The sequence below is a fragment of the Argiope bruennichi genome, chromosome 7 (genome assembly GCF_947563725.1).
Source record: "Argiope bruennichi chromosome 7, qqArgBrue1.1, whole genome shotgun sequence".
NCBI classification, from domain to species: Eukaryota; Metazoa; Arthropoda; class Arachnida; order Araneae; family Araneidae; genus Argiope; species Argiope bruennichi.
This window is the reverse complement of record NC_079157.1, coordinates 122,633,822-122,654,562: the sequence shown is the minus strand read 5'-3', so window position 1 is coordinate 122,654,562 and position 20,741 is coordinate 122,633,822. Positions and strand designations below refer to the sequence as shown.

The window sequence follows — 20,741 nt, the reverse complement described above, 5'->3', positions numbered from 1 at the left end:
GAGAAAAAAAAATGCTGAATAATATGCAATAAATATTCAAAAGTTATAATTTAAGGCTTTCTTATAACAATGATCACTTTTTTAATAGGTTCCACAACAGGTGGCATTGTACTTGCATCATATCCTCTAGAAACTGTGAGACTACTTAGAAGAAGTGTAAGAAGCAGTAAGTATTAGCTTATTTGATGCTAATTAGAGCTGTGATGGTCTAACGTAGAAAACTAAGCGCAAATCATCACTGCTAATGACGTAATTAGTATTTTACATAGAAAAAGTGCCGTAGAAAAAAGACTCTGGCTTTTGTCAAAAGTAATAAAGTATATTGATGAATGAAATTAAGTATTTTTCGAATACAAAAATCTTTCAATAACTTACGATCCTATTTACTTGTGTTGAAGAAAATGTCGCATCATTTTTGCGTACTGTATTATATTATTTACCCAGTGATGAAGGTAAGCATTTTTGCAGACCTACATTTGATAGTGTACATTATGAGAATCCTGTTTTCATAAACTATTTGGTTTAGATTCGCATTTCACTATATTTTGATTCAAAATATTGATGGGTTTTTTTGTAAGTCGGTTGTGTGTGTGTGTGTGTGTGTGTGTGTGTGTGTGTGTGTGTGTGTGTGTGTAAATGTCTTTTTATCTGTTTATTTGGATTCATGATCTAACGGCATCTAAACTCATACTTAATTATATCTAAGCAGTTGTTTGCTGTATTAAAAAAGTACATTAACTGGGAGAAAATAATGAAAAAAAAAATGAAAAAAAAACCTGATCAATTACATTTTACAAACTATTTACATTCTTTTAGTATTTTATATTTCCTAAAACCTTTACGTTTCGTAAATATTATTTATTTGGTAACGGGGATGATATTTTTTAATCTTACTTTCGAACCCCTTTATCTTAGAGTGCTTAGTATTTATTTGGTAACTAAACTGATGGCATTTTTATTCGATGGTTTGGTTTGGTTATATTAACCAAACGGTTATATTATAACGTTTGAAGCAACACTAGGGCTATTTTGGGATGGACCTCGTAATTTCGAACCATGGTCAGATGACGAGGACGACACCTGAGCTGGCACCCCCTTCTCCACACCAGTGGGAGGACGTTTGGTCATGACGGATTTAACGTGCAACAGACCCCCCTTACACGACGGTTCTTCGGTGGAATCGGGCCACAAATCTGAAACCCTCCGGTTCCGAAGTCGAGACCTTACCACCAGGCCACCGCGGCCCATTTTATTCGTTGGTGTTCTACAATTCTAGGTAGTTGCCTAGTTGAAAGTCCTCCTCTGTCACTGACTATAGGATTAACTGAATATAGAATGGATTGCCCTTTACCTTTATCGAGACTTGCAAATAAAGAAATGTTATTCTAAAACCTATGTGAAGATATAATGTACTCTTTCTCGAGTTACACAAAAATACTAGTGAATACAGCATAGGCAGGATTTTTTGTCATTCAAGAGATCGGATAGAAATTAGCATCCGATGACAAAAACAAAACTTCCTTTGACATAAAATCTAATTTAAAGTACATACTTTTTATTTCTACCTTAAAAATGGTTTGGACATCAGCTTTTTTGCATCTGTTTTTTACTACCACATCATATTCTCAATACATATGAATTTTTGCTAACATTTTTCTTGGTCTCCACTATTTTGGCTTTCTCTATTTTCAAAGATGAAATGGCTTCTATCACAGAGGGGATTTTATTTCCTTTATTATCATCTTAATTAACGTCCGAAATTTCCGATTTAATGTCTATCGAAACACTTAGTGTTGGAATCATTGATGTAAGAGCGTTTATATCGCAAGGTACATAACTCTCAACATCATCTGAAATGATAAATAACTGTTCCCTTTCGTTTGAATTTTCATTTTGAAATTTATCATCTCCCGAAAAGCACCCGCCCACGTAGGCGGAGTCAGCCTGCCGATCATGTAAAAACCGGCCTACTACACTATGGCGTAATCATGTGCTTTTTGTTGTTGATGTTACCAATAAACCACATAAAAGACAACATGGGTCTACTAGTCATTTCACCCAGGCAGCAATCTTCACTATCAAATAAATTACTGTGTAATCAAGAAAAGTAATAATAATTTAATATTTACGATACATTTATTCCACATTCTGAAAAAATCTTACGAACGGCTTCTAGTTTTTTTTTTCCGTCTCCCGATTTTCAAAAATTGGTTTCGATAGTTCACTTCAAATGATCATACAATCCCTAAATCATCAGATTGGACTTTGTTTGAGGAGTTGCCAGTGAAAAATTCTACTCGTTTATTTTGTAAATTTCTTTCTTTGTAAAGTAACTTTTGTTTGTTTCTTTATTCTTTTCCCTATCATAAATGTTGTTGATTTATGGTAAATTATATTAAGTTCTCACAGAAAAAATATTAAATGCTGAAAATATTTCAAAGTAATAACTCAAACTTAAATCCGAGATTTTTCAATAACACTGATTATTTAGGAATGGTGTTATATGAGGGGAAACGTTAAATGCTGGGAACTTCAGAATGAGGTTTCAATGCATTTTTAATTAAAGCCACATATAACAAACCAGCAAGAGTGATCTTCCCGAAACTTTCTCGCATACTCTTTAATAAAATTGTTATCCTCTCTCCGCAGAAAATTGTAAACATTGAACAACTCCGAGAATGCCTCAAGTGCTTAGACTTTCATTTTCAGTATTTCGCACATTAGAATGCGTTTCTTATGGGAATGAAACCGAATTTGCATTTTGGACACATTTCTGTCGACCAATTTATATTAAATTTTGATAAGAACTACAGTTTTAATTACAAGATGACACACAAAATTTCATTTATCTAGGTCGTCGCGTTTTTTAGTTATATATGTAACGATATTTTAAACTTTTAATTTCAATTTAATTAATTTCCAAGATTTTATCTTAATTTAGCCTATAGTAACTTCATTCTAAAATATTTTCTTATTTCGTGATCCAATTCCACTTTCTCTACTTAATTAATTCAAGAGAAGCTTCATAAAATTGCTTAGTCAGCTAAACGCCGATACTTTCACACGCTCAGCGTGAAGGGGTAAAAATGTCCAGTAAGCACATTCTTTCTTAAAAGATCACTGTGTTTCCCTTATATGCGATTGACATGCGTCAGAAATCCTTATCAGAATCTTATTAATATATTAGCACTGTGGAGAAATATTTTCCTTATCAAAATATGAGGTTATATAAGGCGAGGGATAATTTATTTCGGCCCTTCTTCCCCACTTCCGCTTTTGGCCGCGCTGTGTCGGACGCACAATGTCCGCGTCTTTGCTTGTAAATAACTATGCTTTCCCGATGGATTAAAAAGAATTTAAAAAGATAAAAAATCTCTCCATTGTCTTCAAACTGCATCCTGCTTCAGAACAAATAATGTTACATATTAAAGAGCAGACAGGATTCGAAATCTGTAATATACTAAAATATAGAAGAACAGATGGTCACAAACTCCTTGACGGATTTTGTTAAAATAATTGATAAAGACCTACACTTTATATGCTTTTAATATGTTTACTAAATTGTATTCCTTTGATTCTTTGAGTTTTTTAGTTCCCGCGTTCACTTCTATCAGAAAGATAGCCAATCATGGATGAAATTTTGTACACGGTTTGCACACTAAATTTATAGATCCATATGAAATTTTGAGCAAAATTCTATTCCGGGAAGTCGGCTGTTCGAATATAACTTTTAAAGGAAATTTTATAAATAAAGAGAGGGATTAACCTAATGATTGAATAATGACCAGAAACATGAGGAAAGTCACTGTTAAATGAGCCGGATTTCGTGGTATGCATAAATCTTCCTAAATCAATTTCATTAGCTGTCATCTGAGTCATGAATCGTTGAAAGGAAAGCAAGAAGAGACTCCATGCCTTCGATATTTGTAACAATACAAGAAGCCCATCTAGAATCCTCCTTTGCTATCTTCACGACCGCCATGAAGATATTTTGCCCTCTTAAAAGTGCTACTTTCATCGAAGAGATATTTCCACAAATAGCTCTCAGCAATTTGTAAATACTGTAGAATTTTTCTCAAGGTTCACGCAATATTTGATGTTAAATCATTGTTCATAAGTTCTATTGCCGACAAGACCAAAAACATTGAACTGAAAAAAAGAAATCTGCTCGTTGTTTAATGGCCTGTCGATTTCTAATGCTCCAGTCGATTCTTTGCAAATGGAAGAGACAGTAGGGGGGGGAGATGTTGTTTTATTGACCGATTTTACTTTTGACTTTGTTAATGGCAACAGAATTCGGAAATTCGGTTTTAGTATACTCATCATGTTCTTTGTTTTAGCTTGTTGCTAATAAATGTTAATTATGCTAAGTAAAAAAATGCTAATCTGATTTCACTATTGAGAAATAAATATTGCAAAAATTACTTTGTATCTCATTTTTTCCCCATACCATTAAGAACGTATTAGTGCACATACTATAGAGATACTAATAATCTTATTTTGTCCAAATTTTGGTTTTACTATTCCTAAGAAAACAGGTTTAATAAATGTGAGATCGTATCATGTATCTTTGAACACCGTGATGTATTGCTCTTTTCACTAAATCAGAAATACATTATTTTTTTAGAGGAAATAATATACTTAATAATATACTTTAGAGGAAATAATACACTTAATATAAGATGATTTCCTGAAATGAAGAGATAGTTTATAATTTGCGTTTGCAGTTTTTATTTAACTTTTAGTCATATGATCTATCACAAGAGATTTCAATTCCATTCTTATAAACCATTGTAACGGTCCAAGGTAAATATATTTTAGAAGTTCGAAGTGAATTTTCTCATTTTCAGTCATCTGTGGATTGAAGTAAGAATTAATTAAAATATTTCTTAATTTCAAATATTTATTCTTCAGTCAATGTTAAGCATTATTTAAATTATAAGAAGTTTAGATCATTAAGAAAAAGTCATGTTAGAATTTAATGATATATATACTTGATCTTAATGACGACAACAACAACAACAACAACAAAACCCTTCGTAGATCACAAATTTATGCAAGTAGTTACATTTTAATATTTTTTGTCGTTTCTTCATTAACGAGTTTGACATCTGAGTTTGCCGTTGCTCATAAAAATAGAAAGGCAGCTTCATCGTTTAGTTTAGTTATATTAACGTCCAGTTGTAAAGCAACACTAGGCTATTTTGGGCTCGTAATTTTGAACCGCGGTCAGATGACGGATAAAATACAGATAAAATTCTGTACACATGTTTAACATCTATATTATAAATTTCTATCGAATAATGAGCTAAATCCAACAAGAAGTTGAACGTACATCGGTCTGCACTTTTCGAAACGGAACTCAAAATTCAATGATTTAAATATATCAAATTAGGTACGAGATTTTATGATTTATAAATGTGGTTTTGTGTTAAAATTTTTGTTTCAATCCATTGGGTTTAATTTAGTTAGTTTAGTTATATTAACGTCCCGTTGCAAAGCAACACGAGGGCTATTTTGGGACGGACCTCGTCATTTTGAACCGCGGTCAGATGACGAAGACGAAACCTGAGTTGGCACCCTCCCCTCCACACCATACCACACCAGCGGGAGGACGTTTGGCATGACGGATGTAACATGCAACAGACCCCCTTACACGACGGTTCTTCGGTGGAATCGGGTCTCGAACCTGAAACCCTACGGCGCACAAGTCGAGATATTGCCACCAGGCCACCGCGGCCTCGCAGCTTCATCGTAGTTTGCCAGCAAAAACGTAAGCGGAAGCAGCTACAAGCATACTGCTAACTTTATAAAAGCTATGTCCTTTGAAAATGATGGTAAGTTTTTTTTTTTTCTAACTATAAAATTAATTCAAGATTTTCCACATTTTTTTTTTTTTTTTTTTGTTGTTGTTAAATAGAATGATTTTAAAACGGAGTCCATGAGTTTAACACTCTTGTTAAACATTGGCAAATGCTAATGTAAGATCATTCTATTTACTTACCTCGGTCATTTATCGGATGCATATCAAGGGTTTAAGCAGATTCGAAGAGTTTAATACTGATATCTATAAAAGCAAAAGATTTTGAAAACAAAATGTGAAAGTTTAGCTATTATCTAATGAAGTTTATAATGCTATGCATCATACTTTCAATTTACTTCTTGTGAATATTAATAATATCACATATATTAATATTGTTACGAATCTGTGATGCGGCTTTCCAGCATAGCTGGTACCATAGGAGGTCCCAGAACTTGGCGACAAACTTGGCGACCATTTGGTGACTTGGCGACGAATTTGGCAACTTTGGCGCCAAAATAGATTATACTCGAAACATCGAGAATTTTCCCGATCCGTCGAGTAGGAACGGAGATACGCCTCGAACGTTCCTGATTGGTTGAGAGGCGTCTAGCCCCGCCTCCTGAGACTTATAAAAGGAAGCAGCCGCAGCTGCCGGGCGTTCGTGAACCGGGACGGTGAATTGAGGAGAAGTCGGAAGCGGCAGAGCAGAGCAGAGTAGTGTGGACCGACGGTGAATTGAGTCACGAACCAGTGGAGTCGAAGAGTAGTCGAGACCTACGATAAAGAGATGGCCTTCCAGAGATAAGCGGAGCAGCGACGGAGTGAAGCTAGTTCTGAACTGAGCTGTGTGCTACTGTCTTCAGTAGAATCTGTTGTATGCTGCACGTCTCGGCTGAAGATAATCGTCTTCTGTGCTGTATATAGTTGTCGTCTTTGTGCTGTCCTGTGTGTCTTCGTGTAAATAAACGTCTTTGTTTTATTTTTTACTGCCGCTTGCTGATAGAGTGTTCTCCACACCATGTAACTCCACTATCCAAACGAACCCCGGAAGTTTCATAACAATATAATATATGCCATAATTAATGCATTGATTAAAATAAAATATAATTAGTAAAGATAATTTTTTATTCACAATTTTGATATTCTTTTGTTACTTCATTCATCTTTTATAATACAATATTTTCCATCTTCAAAATTGTCTGGCTTTCTTCTTCAAAATTGCTTTTAAATAACGAAGTATCAAAATGTATTGTCTATTGTATACATAAAGTCCTTCTTTTTCATTTCCTTAGCCTCTTCGGTGGGGGAAAATAGAAAGGAATAAAATGTGTTTAAAAAATGAGTTGTGTTCTCGCAGCTACTTTTTAAAATTTTAACGTGAAATTTGATTTTTAACATATAATAAAAATAATTGTAATTGCATTTTAATAATCAGATGCTGTCGATTCCCCATTAAACATTTTCATTTGGAACAACTGCCTTGTTTTTCTCTGTTTTTTTCCTATTCCGTTTTTTCTAGTTTTGTTTTATGGTCATAAACTAAGAATATTATTCGCAGAGAATTATATTTCTGGCAAAATAAAGCATGTGCATTCTCCACCGATACTGGGCCGCGGTGGTCTGGTGATGAGGTCTCGGCTTCAGAACCAAAGGGTTTCATGTTCGAGACCCGATTCCATCGAAGAACCGTCGTGTAAGGGGGTCTGTTGGACGTTAAATTCGTCCTGACCAAACGTCCTCCCGCTGGTGTGGTGTGGTGTGGTGTGGTGTGGAGAGGGGGTGCCAGCTCAAGTGTCACCCTCGTCATCTGACCGCGGTTCAAAATTACGAGGTCCGTCCCAAAATAGCCCACGTGTTGCTTCAAACGGGACGTTGATATAATTAAACCTAAACCTCCACCTATACTGCACAAGCTTATAAAATATCCACACGGTAACAGAACAAAATCTGTTACAGAATTGCATCTTTATAAATACAAAACTAATTAAGTAGAATTCAAGTTTACTAAAGAAAGATAATAATTTGTTAATGAAAAAGTCGAAGAGTGTTTTCTCTGTCATTTTTTTTTTATTTTCATTTTTCTTAACTGCTGTGGTATATGTTGTATATGCATATTTAGTTTGTTTGGATATGCTCTGTTTTTGGGGTGAATATACCATTATTTCTTTTCACTTCTATTGGAAAAGGCTTAAAATACAACAACAAAAAATAAAAAAAATAAGGCATTCAAAAAGGTCCCTTAAAACAATAAAACACTCTTTCTGAATAAAATTATTACGAGACAATAGGAAATAACAGCTTGGGCAGATCATTGACTATTAAATTATAAGAAATAAAAAAGAAATATCCATTGAATTATAGTAACCTAAGTGCTTATCCAACTTCTCGGAAAGCACAGGGATTAAATTTAATGATCGAAATATCGGGATATCATTGGCGGAAACTATGGTTAAGTCTTAAGAACCATCACCGACAACGGCAGAACCATTCCTGTAGGAGGCACGTTTTGTCATCGATAAGAGTTAGCCGACCCCACACTTTCTGCATCCATTAGGGTGATGAGAACCAACCGTTCTATTGATTTGCAGTAAAAAAATATGTCTGCACAAACACATTAATGGAAATTACCCACTTGCAGTGGTAAGTTGTGCTTCACACGTCGGGATACTTTTATCACAGAATCGCCAAGGGCTGCTACACACGTCAGCTGGTAATTGTCACTAGACGTAAAAATGTTTGTCAACCCTTCGCTTGAGATTGTTTGCCTGAAGACGGTTTATAAGAGCACATTAGTAATTCGAATATTAATTCATTTATAAGATATAAATGCTGTAAAGTATCTGATACTTTGTGTGACCTCGCTGCAAATTATAGTGGACTGTTTTGACACGCGCTCTTGTTCTTTTTGCCTCCGCAAGTGGTTAAATATACTCGTCTGTTTAAAACATTGTCTATCCTACTTTTTTTTTTAACTGCATTGAATAGCTAAACTATTCCTAAAAAATTGTTTTTATTTTCAGGTGAAACGAGCGATAACTTCGTTGAAAACCCAAATCAATGCTTCTGCATTCATTCTAAATGTAAATGCTGCTTTTACCAGAAATAAGATTGAAAAGTTCAGGTATGTTTTTACAGAGTATTGACAAACTTCAAAGCGTGTGACGGGTAAAGAAGTGGTGTTGGCGAAGTGTTTTACCTTTATTCTTCCTCGTATATTAAATAGACGAAGAAAAGATGAAAGAAAACTGTGTTAAAATATCAGGTTATCGGAATTATATAGACTGTTTATGAGCATGATAAATCGAAAACGATTGTGAGCTATACAGATGATACTTGCTGGGCCTTCTTCAAAAACATGCAGATTTCTATCAGATTTGAATGAAATTCATATACAGGAAGTTTGGTTGGCCCGTTGGCTGAATACAAGCAAGAAAACTAGACGGATCAAATTTGATACACAGTTTTAACATCTAAAGTGTAGATTCACATTGAATTTTGAACGATATCCATAAAAGGGTTGTCTATTTTTCCATTATTGCATTTACACGCGTGCGAATGTATGAACGCAGAGATTGGATTCAAAGATTCATCAAAAGTTTTATATGATAGAAATTTAATATTGAATCATGCTGCTTAAATTGGAATTCTACGTCTAATATTTCTTTCAGTCAAGGGATAAAAAGGCATCCAAAATACGTACTCTATTTTCATCTGATACTACGAAGCGCAAAACGCTCATCTGTTCAATTCTGAAAATAAAAATCTGAGTGTTCATAGCATTTATGGTACATAATGCTTTTGCGGGTGTATGTTCATAACATATATTTCTTAGAAAGTACGTGAGAAAGGTTTTTATTGGTAAAAATGCCACTCTCAATGATATTTTTTTCCTTCAGTTTTTATTTTTGTGTGGAAAAATAAATTTCCAACCGATATTCGGTAATTGCAAAAGAATAGGCTATTTTTTTCAAAGTCTATTTAGGAAATGATTTTGATTTTACTTTGGGTTTATTGCTATTTTTAAGATTTAAAAGTTTCGATCTAAATTTCATTGCCGATTTTCCATTTTTATAGAAAAAATTATGATCATCAATTCATTCGAACTTTAGATTTCAACGAATTTTCACGTTTCACACTTCTCTAAATTCAAAAAAGACAGTTCTTAGTTACATTTGCCTGTCTCTCTGTCGAGCTGTTCGAGTATAAGTATTGCACGACAACTTTAACTCCGAATGAGTTAGATTGATAAAATTTTATACATAGGCTTTATGTCTATATATCTATGATGTCAATCTGTATGCAAATCTTTATCGCTTGTCGGTTACACTTTCTTATGCGAGTATAAATCAAAAACACAATGACTTAATTTAATAAAATTTGTTATGGGATCTTCTGATTACAATCGTAATTCTATATCAGATTTTGATTAAAATCGATTGAAAAAAAAAACGTATAAAATGCGAAATCGATTTTTTACACTTAATGCATTAACCTCATGCCAGTGATTAATCGCAAAAATTGCTTTCTAGATTCGCACCAAAGATAAATCGAAGTTATTGCAATTCCAATAAATGGAGTTAACACATAAGTACTAGCATGCCTTACTATATTACAAAATTCACAATCCTTATGTATGAAATTAAAATCTTGCGTTTACTGTCATGCTTTTGAATTACTTCCTTTGCTTTGAAAGCTTTTGAATTACATCCTTCTATTCTGGGCCAATCTATGAACAGATATTTCTAATACGGCCCTGGTCTCATTGACAGAATTGCAGATTATATCAGTTTTTGTACCTAATCCACTAGTGATCTGAAATGTGTCGTTAAAGTTCCTGTAAAGCTGCCCATTTTTTTTTGGAAGTTCTTTGAATTTTCTTGTAAGGAAAGACTATGCAACAGGAATTACACTCCTTAAAGTCCTTATGCATGAAATTAAAATCTTGCGTTTACTGTTATGCTTTTGAATTACTTCCTTTGCTTTGAAAGCTTTTAAATTACATCCTTCTATTCTGGGCCAATCTATGAACAGATATTTCTAATACGGCCCTGGTCTCATTGACAGAATTGCAGATTATATCAGTTTTTGTACCTAATCCACTAGTGATCTGAAATGTGTCGTTAAAGTTCCTGTAAAGCTGCCCATTTTTTTTTTTTTTTTTGGAAGTTCTTTGAATTTTCTTGTAAGGAAAGACTATGCAACAGGAATTACACTCCTTAAAGTCCTTATGTATGAAATTAAAATCTTGCGTTTACTGTTATGCTTTTGAATTACTTCCTTTGCTTTGAAAGCTTTTAAATTACATCCTTCTATTCTGGGCCAATCTATGAACAGATATTTCTAATACGGCCCTGGTCTCATTGACAGAATTGCAGATTATATCAGTTTTTGTACCTAATCCACTAGTGATCTGAAATGTGTCGTTAAAGTTCCTGTAAAGCTGCCCATTTTTTTTGGAAGTGCTTTGAATTTTCTTGTAAGAAAAGACTATGCAGCAGGAATTACACTCCTTAAAGTCACCATTTTGACACGCTGCTCTGCTAGTTCGTTGCCTTGAATCCCAACATCTTTCATTTCTTTCAAAGACTTGATCAACTTGTTGAACAAGATCTTGTTGAGACAGTTTTGCGGCCTTATTTCCTTTCATGGAGAATGCCGCTTAGAGCAGAATGATTTTTTTTCCTTCCCTGAATTGAAGAACTAACCGAGGACGCTGAGAAATTTCAAAGGAACATTAAAATCTATCTCACTGACTGTACCATTTTTCGAAGGGGGGGGGTAAGGATGATTAAAAAGAAGCAGATAAATAGAGAGTGAAATAGATTTATTACCAAAAGTTGTGCACAATCATAGCTATTTTCCAACATCGTCGCCGTGAAATTTTTTGACATATGTCATTTCTTTGGAGAATATTGCCTGTATCCACTTAAAATGAATCATCAGCACGTTGCTAAGTGTAAAAAATGTTGATTTTTGACATTTAATATAATAATACTGAAATAAAAACCTATTAAAATGTGAAATTAAGCTGACCGTTTTATTAACAGTTTCTCATAGTAAACTTTGTCTAGAGCAACAAAATGGCTGCCTTGATCCACTTTACTATGTCATTAATTTAGTTATTTAAAAGCCTTTTTATTGAAACAAGACGAAAATTTTAACCAGTTGCTTTTCTCCTCCACAGACCCAATTATGTCGTTGGGAACCAATTTCAAAATCGAATTTGAGAGGTTGCTGTTTTTTCAAAAATGACTCGACAGCGCGAACTTTTGCCTAGAATTAATTATTGCATTGACTTATTGTAACAACAAAAGCCGACAGGAGTGATAGCATATTCTCTAATAAAGATGAATTTGTTTTTTAGACGCGTTTTTTACCAACCTATTGAAACCAAAATTTGACACAGAACTACAATTGCAGTAAAAAAAAAACACATACCAAATTTGATATATTTAAGTCATTGGGTTTTTGAGTTAATGGGTTTACATGCTTTTGAACGTGAAGACCGACAGATATTCAACCTTTTGTTGGATTTGTGAAAGGTGTTGGCATTATAAATTTTAAATCTGAGAACTTTCTTCATCGTGTGACGTTCGAACAGCCGGAGAGAAAAAAAAAACTTCTTTTGAATAGAATTGGCTCAAAATTTGATAGAAATTTACAAAATTGTTGAAAAAGTCATACACTAAATTTCATTCGTCTAGCTTGCAGTGCTTTTGTGTTATCATTATTGCAGACAGACGGACATTTTCTAAAAATGCTTTTCCCATTCAGAGAAGTCTAAAACTCAGAAATTCTTCAAAATCTAGAGTTCGAATTTTTTGTCAATTACTAGACTCTCTCTATACTTGGTATAAAAGAAAGTTAAAATTTGATCATAAGTACTTGATGTATATAATGTTTTTTATAGGATGTATTGAAGTTGGGTATCTCCCTAAAGATATAGGCCTTACCATTTCCTTTACTTTTGATGGCAAAACTCTTCTAAATAAAACAGTTTCAGGTAAATACTTATTTCTATCTGCTGATTTCTAAATACCCATATTCCCGATTTAGTTGTATTTGCGATATATATTAAATGCAATTTCCAAGGAAAATAAAAAGTCGTTTAGTAAATTACCGATTCGTTTAAACTTATTGTATAATGCATTATTTCACCTATTGATAATATATTCTTTTATTTATCTTTATTATTAGTATATTGTTTTATTAATAAGTTTTTGCATATTATTAGATTACCTTTTTTATTTCCTAAAATCATAAGTATTTGGTGCGGTTGCATAATCTGATAAGTGAAATTTAATTTGATGCATTGTCTCATCTTATACGAGGATTATTTTTGAGACTTGTCCAGCAAATTTTAAATCTTGCTCAGACTACGAAAATAATGCTTAAACTATTGAGAAGTCACTCTTTTAATAGTTTGGATAAAAAGACTATTGATTAATTTAGTTTCGTATTTCAATACATCATTAGCATAACGCTTTCTTTTTTTTTTATTTTAGTACCTTTGTGAAAATGTATTTGTATTTATTATAACCTATAATTGCGTGGTATCCTCGTTTCTGCATAATATAATTTTTCTGTAATAATACTAATCTTAATAGTAGTTTTGAATTCTGTAATATTAACCGTATTTAATAAAATGGATAGCAACCTATTGAATTGTATTTTATGAAGTGCTAATTTATAATATTTTGTGATTTTTCTTAGTTTATAATTCGCAGAATTTGCATTTAATTACGTATTTTTTGGTGGTTATGCCATTAACAACATTTTAATCGATCTGCATGCCCCCACCCCTTTCGTTAGCCTAGCGACACTAGGCAGCCTTCTAGACGGAAATTTACCATTTCGTCCTCTTCAAAATTTCTGTAATACGCAAGTATTTTGGTCGCATAACGGAAATATTGTAAAGTGGCTCAAAAAATTGAGAGTACACCTTACTTTTACTTTCAATATAAATAACACATTTCCGGGAAGTTCAAACATGTTTTTATTTTTACACATAACAAATGGTTTAATTTAGAGTAAAAATAAAGACAAATAAACAAAAAACTTCTGAATTGAAAAGTTTCAGAAGCATTTTAAATAAACATACGTAGAATTTTGCCTCAGAAAATTGAGAATACACCAATGAAATTTTTGCAATATCACGCATAGAAACAAAGTGTAACTATTAAGTTGCCTATCTTTTGGCTCTTAAACTGGCCTCTAAACGTCATGGTACCAATTCGACCCATTTTTGGTGGTATCTAAAGATATTTTACCCCATTCTTCTTGCAACACTTTCTTTAAATGGGTTTTGTTTCTAATGTTGTGTTTTTGAACCACTGCTTCCAATGTGGTCCACAGATATTCAATGCTATTGATGTCGGGGTACTGTGGTGGTGTGTGTAACTGATGCTTACAATGAATGAATGACACCATATTTTGACGTAACTTACATTATGTTTGGGGTCCTGCTGGAAAATGGAATTTCCATCTAAACCCAAATTTTTAACACTTTCGTTTAGATTGCTGCAACTATATGGTTCATCCAACTTATTGCAGACACTTTTCAAATCATAGGCAGAAGTGTAGGTGCTAAAACTGTGCGAAATGCTATTAGACAAGCTGGATATAAAAGTCGCATTGTTAGAGAGAAACCGTTCATCAGCTTGCAAATTCAGAAAAAGCATTTGAAGTTTGCAAGAACTCATCAATTACCAATAACCTTTGGAAGAAAGCTATATTTAGTAATGAAAGAAAACTCAACATTTTTGGCAGTGACAGCCATCGTACTGTATGGAGAAAGCCTAATACTGCTTTGGATCCAAAAAATTTACGTCCTGCAGTTAAACATGATGATGACTCCGTCATGATTTGAGGTTGCATGACTTCATACGGGGTAGGAAATTTAATTTTTATAGATGGCATTATAAACGATATGGTTTTCTTTGATATACTTCGCAGTAATCTAAAGGAAAGTTAAAAATTTGGGTTTAGATGGAAATTTCATTTTCCAGTAGGACAACGACCCCAAACAGAATGCACTTAACGTCAAAATATGGTGCCTTTTTCATTGTAAACAGCAGTTACACACACCACCACAGTACCCCGACATCAATAGCATTGAATATCTGTGGACCACATTGGAAGCAGTGGTTCAAAAACACAAAATTAGAAACAAAACCCATTTAAAAAAAGTGTTGCAAGAAAAATGGGGTAAAATATCTTCAGATACCACCAAAAATGGGTCGAATCGATACCACGACGTTTAGAGGCCAGTTTAAAAGCCAAAAGACATGCAACTAAATACTGATACGTTCTTTCTATGCGAGATATTGCACGAATTTCGTTGGTGTATTCTCAATTTTTTGAGGCAAAATTCTACGTGTGTTTATTTAAAATGCTTCTGAAACTTTTCAATGTAGAAGAATTTCGTTAATTTTTCTTTATTTTTACTCTAAATTAAACCATTTGTTATGTGTAAAAATAAAAACATGTTTGCACTTCCCGGTAATATGTTATTTATATTGAAAGTCGGATTTAACAAGTAAAAGTAAGGTGTACTCTCAATTTTTTGAGCCACTGCATAAATTCTGTCATGGAAGAAAATTCTATTCGGGAAGGAGTAAGTGGAAGATGCAGGGAAAAAAATAATGTAATGAATTTGTAAAGATTTTTATATTAAATTCTTCTGCGTAATAATTCGAATTTTCTTTTCCTTGTCATTATTTAAGCATGTAATTGGCAAGAAATTAAAATTACATTTGAAATGAGCTTGTATCAAACCTACAGTTTGCGAGCTCAGTTCTTTTCATTTCGTCTGTTTATGGCGCCATCTCCTGGCCACTCAAGTCATTACAATTGTAAAATCATGGTTTAACGACTTCACATTCTTATATATTTGATCTCCAAACATGCAATCTCAAGAAAACATTGAGAAGATATATATTCACTCCATATGAATTTATTGATATGAAATTGAACACCTGAATATTTGAAGGTGATACAGTGTGAAACAATCAGTGTTGATATCTTGTTTTGTTAAGATTTGAAAAAAATTGACACATGTTTACATTACGATTTAATCACAATTTTAATAATATTAACCACAATATTAAAGGATCTGCTCCCTATCACGACGTTGAGAATGGATATAGCTCGAGAAATTCTTGAGTTCGAAATTTGTTATCAAGCTTGAAAATTTTGCTATTCATGAAAAATAGTTGTTTCAAAATTTCAATTGAATTTCAAATTTTCGATATGTACTGAGAGTTAAAAGTCAAAATTATAATAATAATGTGCAGTATGAAAGTTTGAGATCTATTAAATCTTGAGTTGAGGTGGTTAAATCTTTAATGTTGGTATGCTCTTGAGGATAGCGACCAATCATGGACATTAGTCAAACTTGCCCACCCAAAGATGAAATTTTAAAGCCATCAAAAATTACATAAAATAAAATTACATTTGGCACCGGTATTCAACATCTTTATGTGCATTAGAGGGGATTGAGAAAATAAAACTTCATAATTGAAGATACCACTTGTTGTATTATATTGTAAATCTGCTCCTCCCGCTGGTGTGGTGTGGCCTGGAGAGGGGGGGTGCCAGTTCAGGTGTCGTCCTCGTCATCTGACCGGGGTTCAAAATTACGAGGTCCGTCCCAAAATAGCCCCAGTGTTGCTTTACAACGGGACGTTAATATAACTAAACTAAAACCAAATCGTAAATCTGCATTAAATTATCATTGGAATGTAATTGTGCGATGTTTTTTTATTGGAAGCGGATGGTTGTTTTGTTTTCTTAGTTAATAAATGAAGAAAACAGATATTTTCCTGTAAAACTGCTAGTATTTAATATTTTGAATACAATGGCATGTTTTACTTGTGCATCAAATAACACAATTTTTAATATTCAAATTCATGATCAAGTAGCAATCGATGAAAAAAAATCCCTTATACATACTTGAGAATCACCAGTGCTCATTATATTCTTTGATAGATTTAACTTTGAATAATTCTTCCAAATTTCATTTTATAACAATGTTAAATAGATTTGTAGATTAAAAGATTAGTAATTCTATTCGATGAGTTGTTAAAATATCAAGATAGTCTCTGTTATAATTTGTCCTCATATTATTCCTCTTTTCTAGTAAAAAATCCTCCTCCTCTGTGCATCATGATTCCCTTCCTGAAAAAGTATGGTCACATATGTTTGGAGTTTTACAATGTTGACTTTTCCAGCACGCATTATGCAGCCTGCGCGAAAATCGATGTAGCAATCTGGCCTTTCTGTGCGCTTCCTTTCGAATTGGGCTGTTTTCACATAAATGGGCGCAATATGAATGCACAGGAAAAATTCACAAGGATGAAGAACACAACTTATGTCTTGGAGGATTCAAATAATGATATTGTAAGTGATTTTTTAAATTATGCTCTTTACTTTAAGCACAATACAAAGGGTGTCTTTAAGTTCTCTCAACAAGCAAAAGCAAAGTTATGATTAGTTAGACGATCAATGACAAGACACGACCAATATATAAGGTTATTCAAAATGATTGCCCAATTTTAAGTAGTTACATTTACCTTGTAAGCAATGAAAGAAAGAAAAAATATACAAAATACAGAAGAAAGCTTGTAGTTTTCTTTGGATACACGATAATTAGTGTTGAGTGATATTGTACCACCCTGATACTTTATATCAGGTATACAAAAGTATTGAGTACACAAAACTTGCAAATTCAAAATATCAGATATTCGATTAGGAAGTTTTGAATTCGACTGATATCAATTGTTTACTGAAATTTACGGCCCTTCCTCCGAGACGTTATGAGCATGCGAGGTATTTTTTTTTTTAAAGAGTATATATATTTCACCCCAGCCATCTTTGCTTTACCCCATGTAGCGATGTACATACTACTGAAGAATCCCCGCCTTCTCTTATATTAACTGTATCAGGAAAGCCTTTAATTCTGTGTACTCAGCGATCCGTCAATCACTATTAAAATCAAGCCCGCTGGCGCATTATCATCAAATACATCATCTGAAGAAGCAAGCGAATTTCAATTTGATTCGGTATCAACTTCAATTACCAGTATCAGCTACTAGTTTCAGTATAATTGTGAACACTGATATCCATCAATTATCCTTTTCATTACGTCGAGGAAAAAAATTCTATTATCGGCTGTATTAGGTACAGAAGTATCAAGGTATAATTAGATGTAATCGAATATCAGTAATAACTTGCATCTGAACCCTATCAGTGGTAATTGCTTTATGTGGCTAGCCTGAATCATCCAAGCCGAAGTTCATTTCATGTCAGACATTTTGATGCTTGATTGAAAACACTGATGACAATGTATTCTCTGTGCGTTACAACTTTTCAACACATTATTGGTCCGTAGAATATGCAGGGTAATCAGTAAAGTCTTTTTGAGCCTTGTAATTGCAAAATGGCATCTCATAGGGCCAGGGAAGTAAAATGTACCTATAATAAAGTAATAGTGCTGCATTTATTTCGACGTTACAGTGCCCTTAACGGCGAAATAAGGAAATTGCAAAATTAAATCTGATAGGGAGATGAGAAAAAAAAGTCAAGTTTAAAAAAAACTGTACGCTATACTATAATAAGAACACAGAAAAACGTTTCTTGGAGTTATCTGTAAAATTGACAGTGGTATTTGCGATTAAAATTATAAACTTTCCTTGACTTAAAAAAGAGTTCGTAAGAAAAATGCAAAATGTATTCTGCAGTATTATAGTACAGTTTTTCCGAGTTGAGCAACGGCGAAGTGAAATTTATACAATGCAGAAAATAAGCAAAAATAATAAAAAAATTTGAAAAACGCACTTGGAGGGGGAAGGGAATCTAAAGATTCATTTTTCAGTGTTAGACGAACCCTTTTTTAAATCTCGGGAAGTTCCTAATTTTAATCGCAATTATCTCTTCCGATTAACTACAGATAACTCCATGAAAAATTTCATGTGTTTTTATAATAGTCCTATTAGTATAAGACATTGTCCGATATCACCACGCTGTTGTTCTATTTTCTGAATGCCGGCCAATATCGTGAAGATACCGAAACAGCATTGTTCGACATTTGGTGCTAATAAGAAGCCCTTCCTCTTTTCTAATTGGACTATTTAGCCGACCTGTTTTATTTTTATGAATTTTCTTAATTCACCACTAAGGATGTATCCTGTCTCAATAAATTCGGTGCAGTCACTTTGCTATAGCTACATGTTACTTCCCTGCCTATATGAGATGTCGTTTTGAATTTAAAGGGCTTCAAATGATTCTACTGATCACCCTATATGTTACCTTATATGTGATGTACATAAAAGATGGCTCCAATATATACTCACGGTTCAGACACTATTTAAATATATTCGATAACGAATGTACATTTGCATGTTTTATAATAATAAATGCTTTGTTTGTCTCTGCCCAAGTATTGAAAGAACTTTGTACTTAAATGCAGTGTTATTTTGTTGATTGATTCTGAATCTAATTTTTCTCCAATAATATTACTAAGAGATTACTGCTTCTCTATAATATCTATGCGATAAATTTTGTCATATAGAACAATTATTTTGGACATTAACTAAACTCTAAGTTTCCTTCTGGTCTATGTAGAAATTTTTCTATCATGGTTCACAAGAAAGTTAGCCATTTGTAATCATAGCAAGCATTTTGAATAATTATAATTTTTGGAATAATAATGAATAATTTTATATATAATTAGAATGCAAATTTCTTTAATTATCCCTCAAAAAATACTGCACTGTTTCTTTGATGGATCTTTTCTTCAACCTTGCAATGAAAGTGAGTGAAAGACAATATGTTTGGAATGTCTGTATTTTGAGCTACACATTACTCAAATGTATTCTGCAAATAAATTCACTTGTGTCTATTCCAAGCTTATCACGTTATTAGCATCTTTCCGAATAAAACCTGGTTTATGTCCTCCTTGGTCAAAATTTCCGTGCCAGTCTGACTATTGTTTGAATTCTTCCTTTGTGGTGTACCCCTTAAAGCTAAAATCTTACACTTCTATCAGCTCCTCTGAATGTTTTTTTCTCTCTTGAATCCGATCCTCGTTTTACTCTCCACGTCTCTTTCCTTTACTGCGTTTTTTTTGTTCTAAATATACTTAATTATTCTGAAGTAGCGTTTATATTAAGCCAGTTATTGTCGATTGTTGCTGTCTCTATCGTTGTCATCTTTTATCGTGTAAATACTTTGGACAATATAGCAAAGCCAATGGAAGATTATTATTCCATTGGGACAATTGTTTGCCATTGTCCATGGGCAAGCAAGTTTTAATGTGATAGGTAGGACCTCTTATTATGGAGAATAAACATTATATAATCCTTAGTCTACTTCATTTTGCTCCCTTTTCTTGAATGCATGTTGGCTTTCTTTAAATCCTATTTATTTCTTTTATTAGTCAGCCCCGTTTATTGCCCAAATAAAAGTGGACCCATTACCTCTCGTACTTCACTTAGGGAAGTACGTCCCTTCCTGTATCACATGCCTCTAAAAAGATAAACGATGTCAACCACTCTATCAGAACTCATTCATTATTTAACAATTGCAGTGTTCTAATACCAATCCTTGCAAACTGTAAATATATCTGTTTAGCTATTAAAACTTGCAAATGATTTTTATTTAACCCACAATAGTTTTTATTTATGATAGAGCACATTTTAAATACTCATCGCTGCCAGACACTTTTCACATGGTAGGCGCCTTATAGTAAATTGAATTTGTTGGTCCATATAATCTGTCTGCCATGCTTTTCAAAAATATAGAAAAAACTATTTACAAATAGCACATAAAGCGTATGCTTGATTACAATTGAAGACCTCGCCTGAAAAAGCTTGAACATACCGAAAAGTTCTGTAAAAAAATTAAATAAATAAATAAATAAAAAAAGGTATAAACAAAA

The 20,741-nt window shown here is 33.2% G+C and overlaps 1 protein-coding gene across 4 annotated transcripts in view; it reads left to right on the top strand.

The window, feature by feature from the left end:
* The window catches only part of LOC129976137 (uncharacterized), a 29,227-nt gene that overhangs the window by 6,619 nt on the left and 1,867 nt on the right, over positions 1 to 20,741 (top strand). For 3 of the 4 annotated variants that reach the window (XM_056089549.1, XM_056089547.1, XM_056089548.1), the window contains exons 2-5: positions 89 to 166; positions 8,824 to 8,924; positions 12,714 to 12,806; positions 16,944 to 17,203. In XM_056089549.1, coding sequence (XP_055945524.1) covers positions 8,888 to 8,924; positions 12,714 to 12,806; positions 16,944 to 17,203 — 390 coding nt within the window. In that variant the 5' untranslated portion in view covers positions 89 to 166; positions 8,824 to 8,887. The remainder of the gene's footprint in view (positions 1 to 88; positions 167 to 8,823; positions 8,925 to 12,713; positions 12,807 to 16,943; positions 17,204 to 20,741) is intronic. The other variant, XM_056089546.1, reaches the window with a different exon arrangement.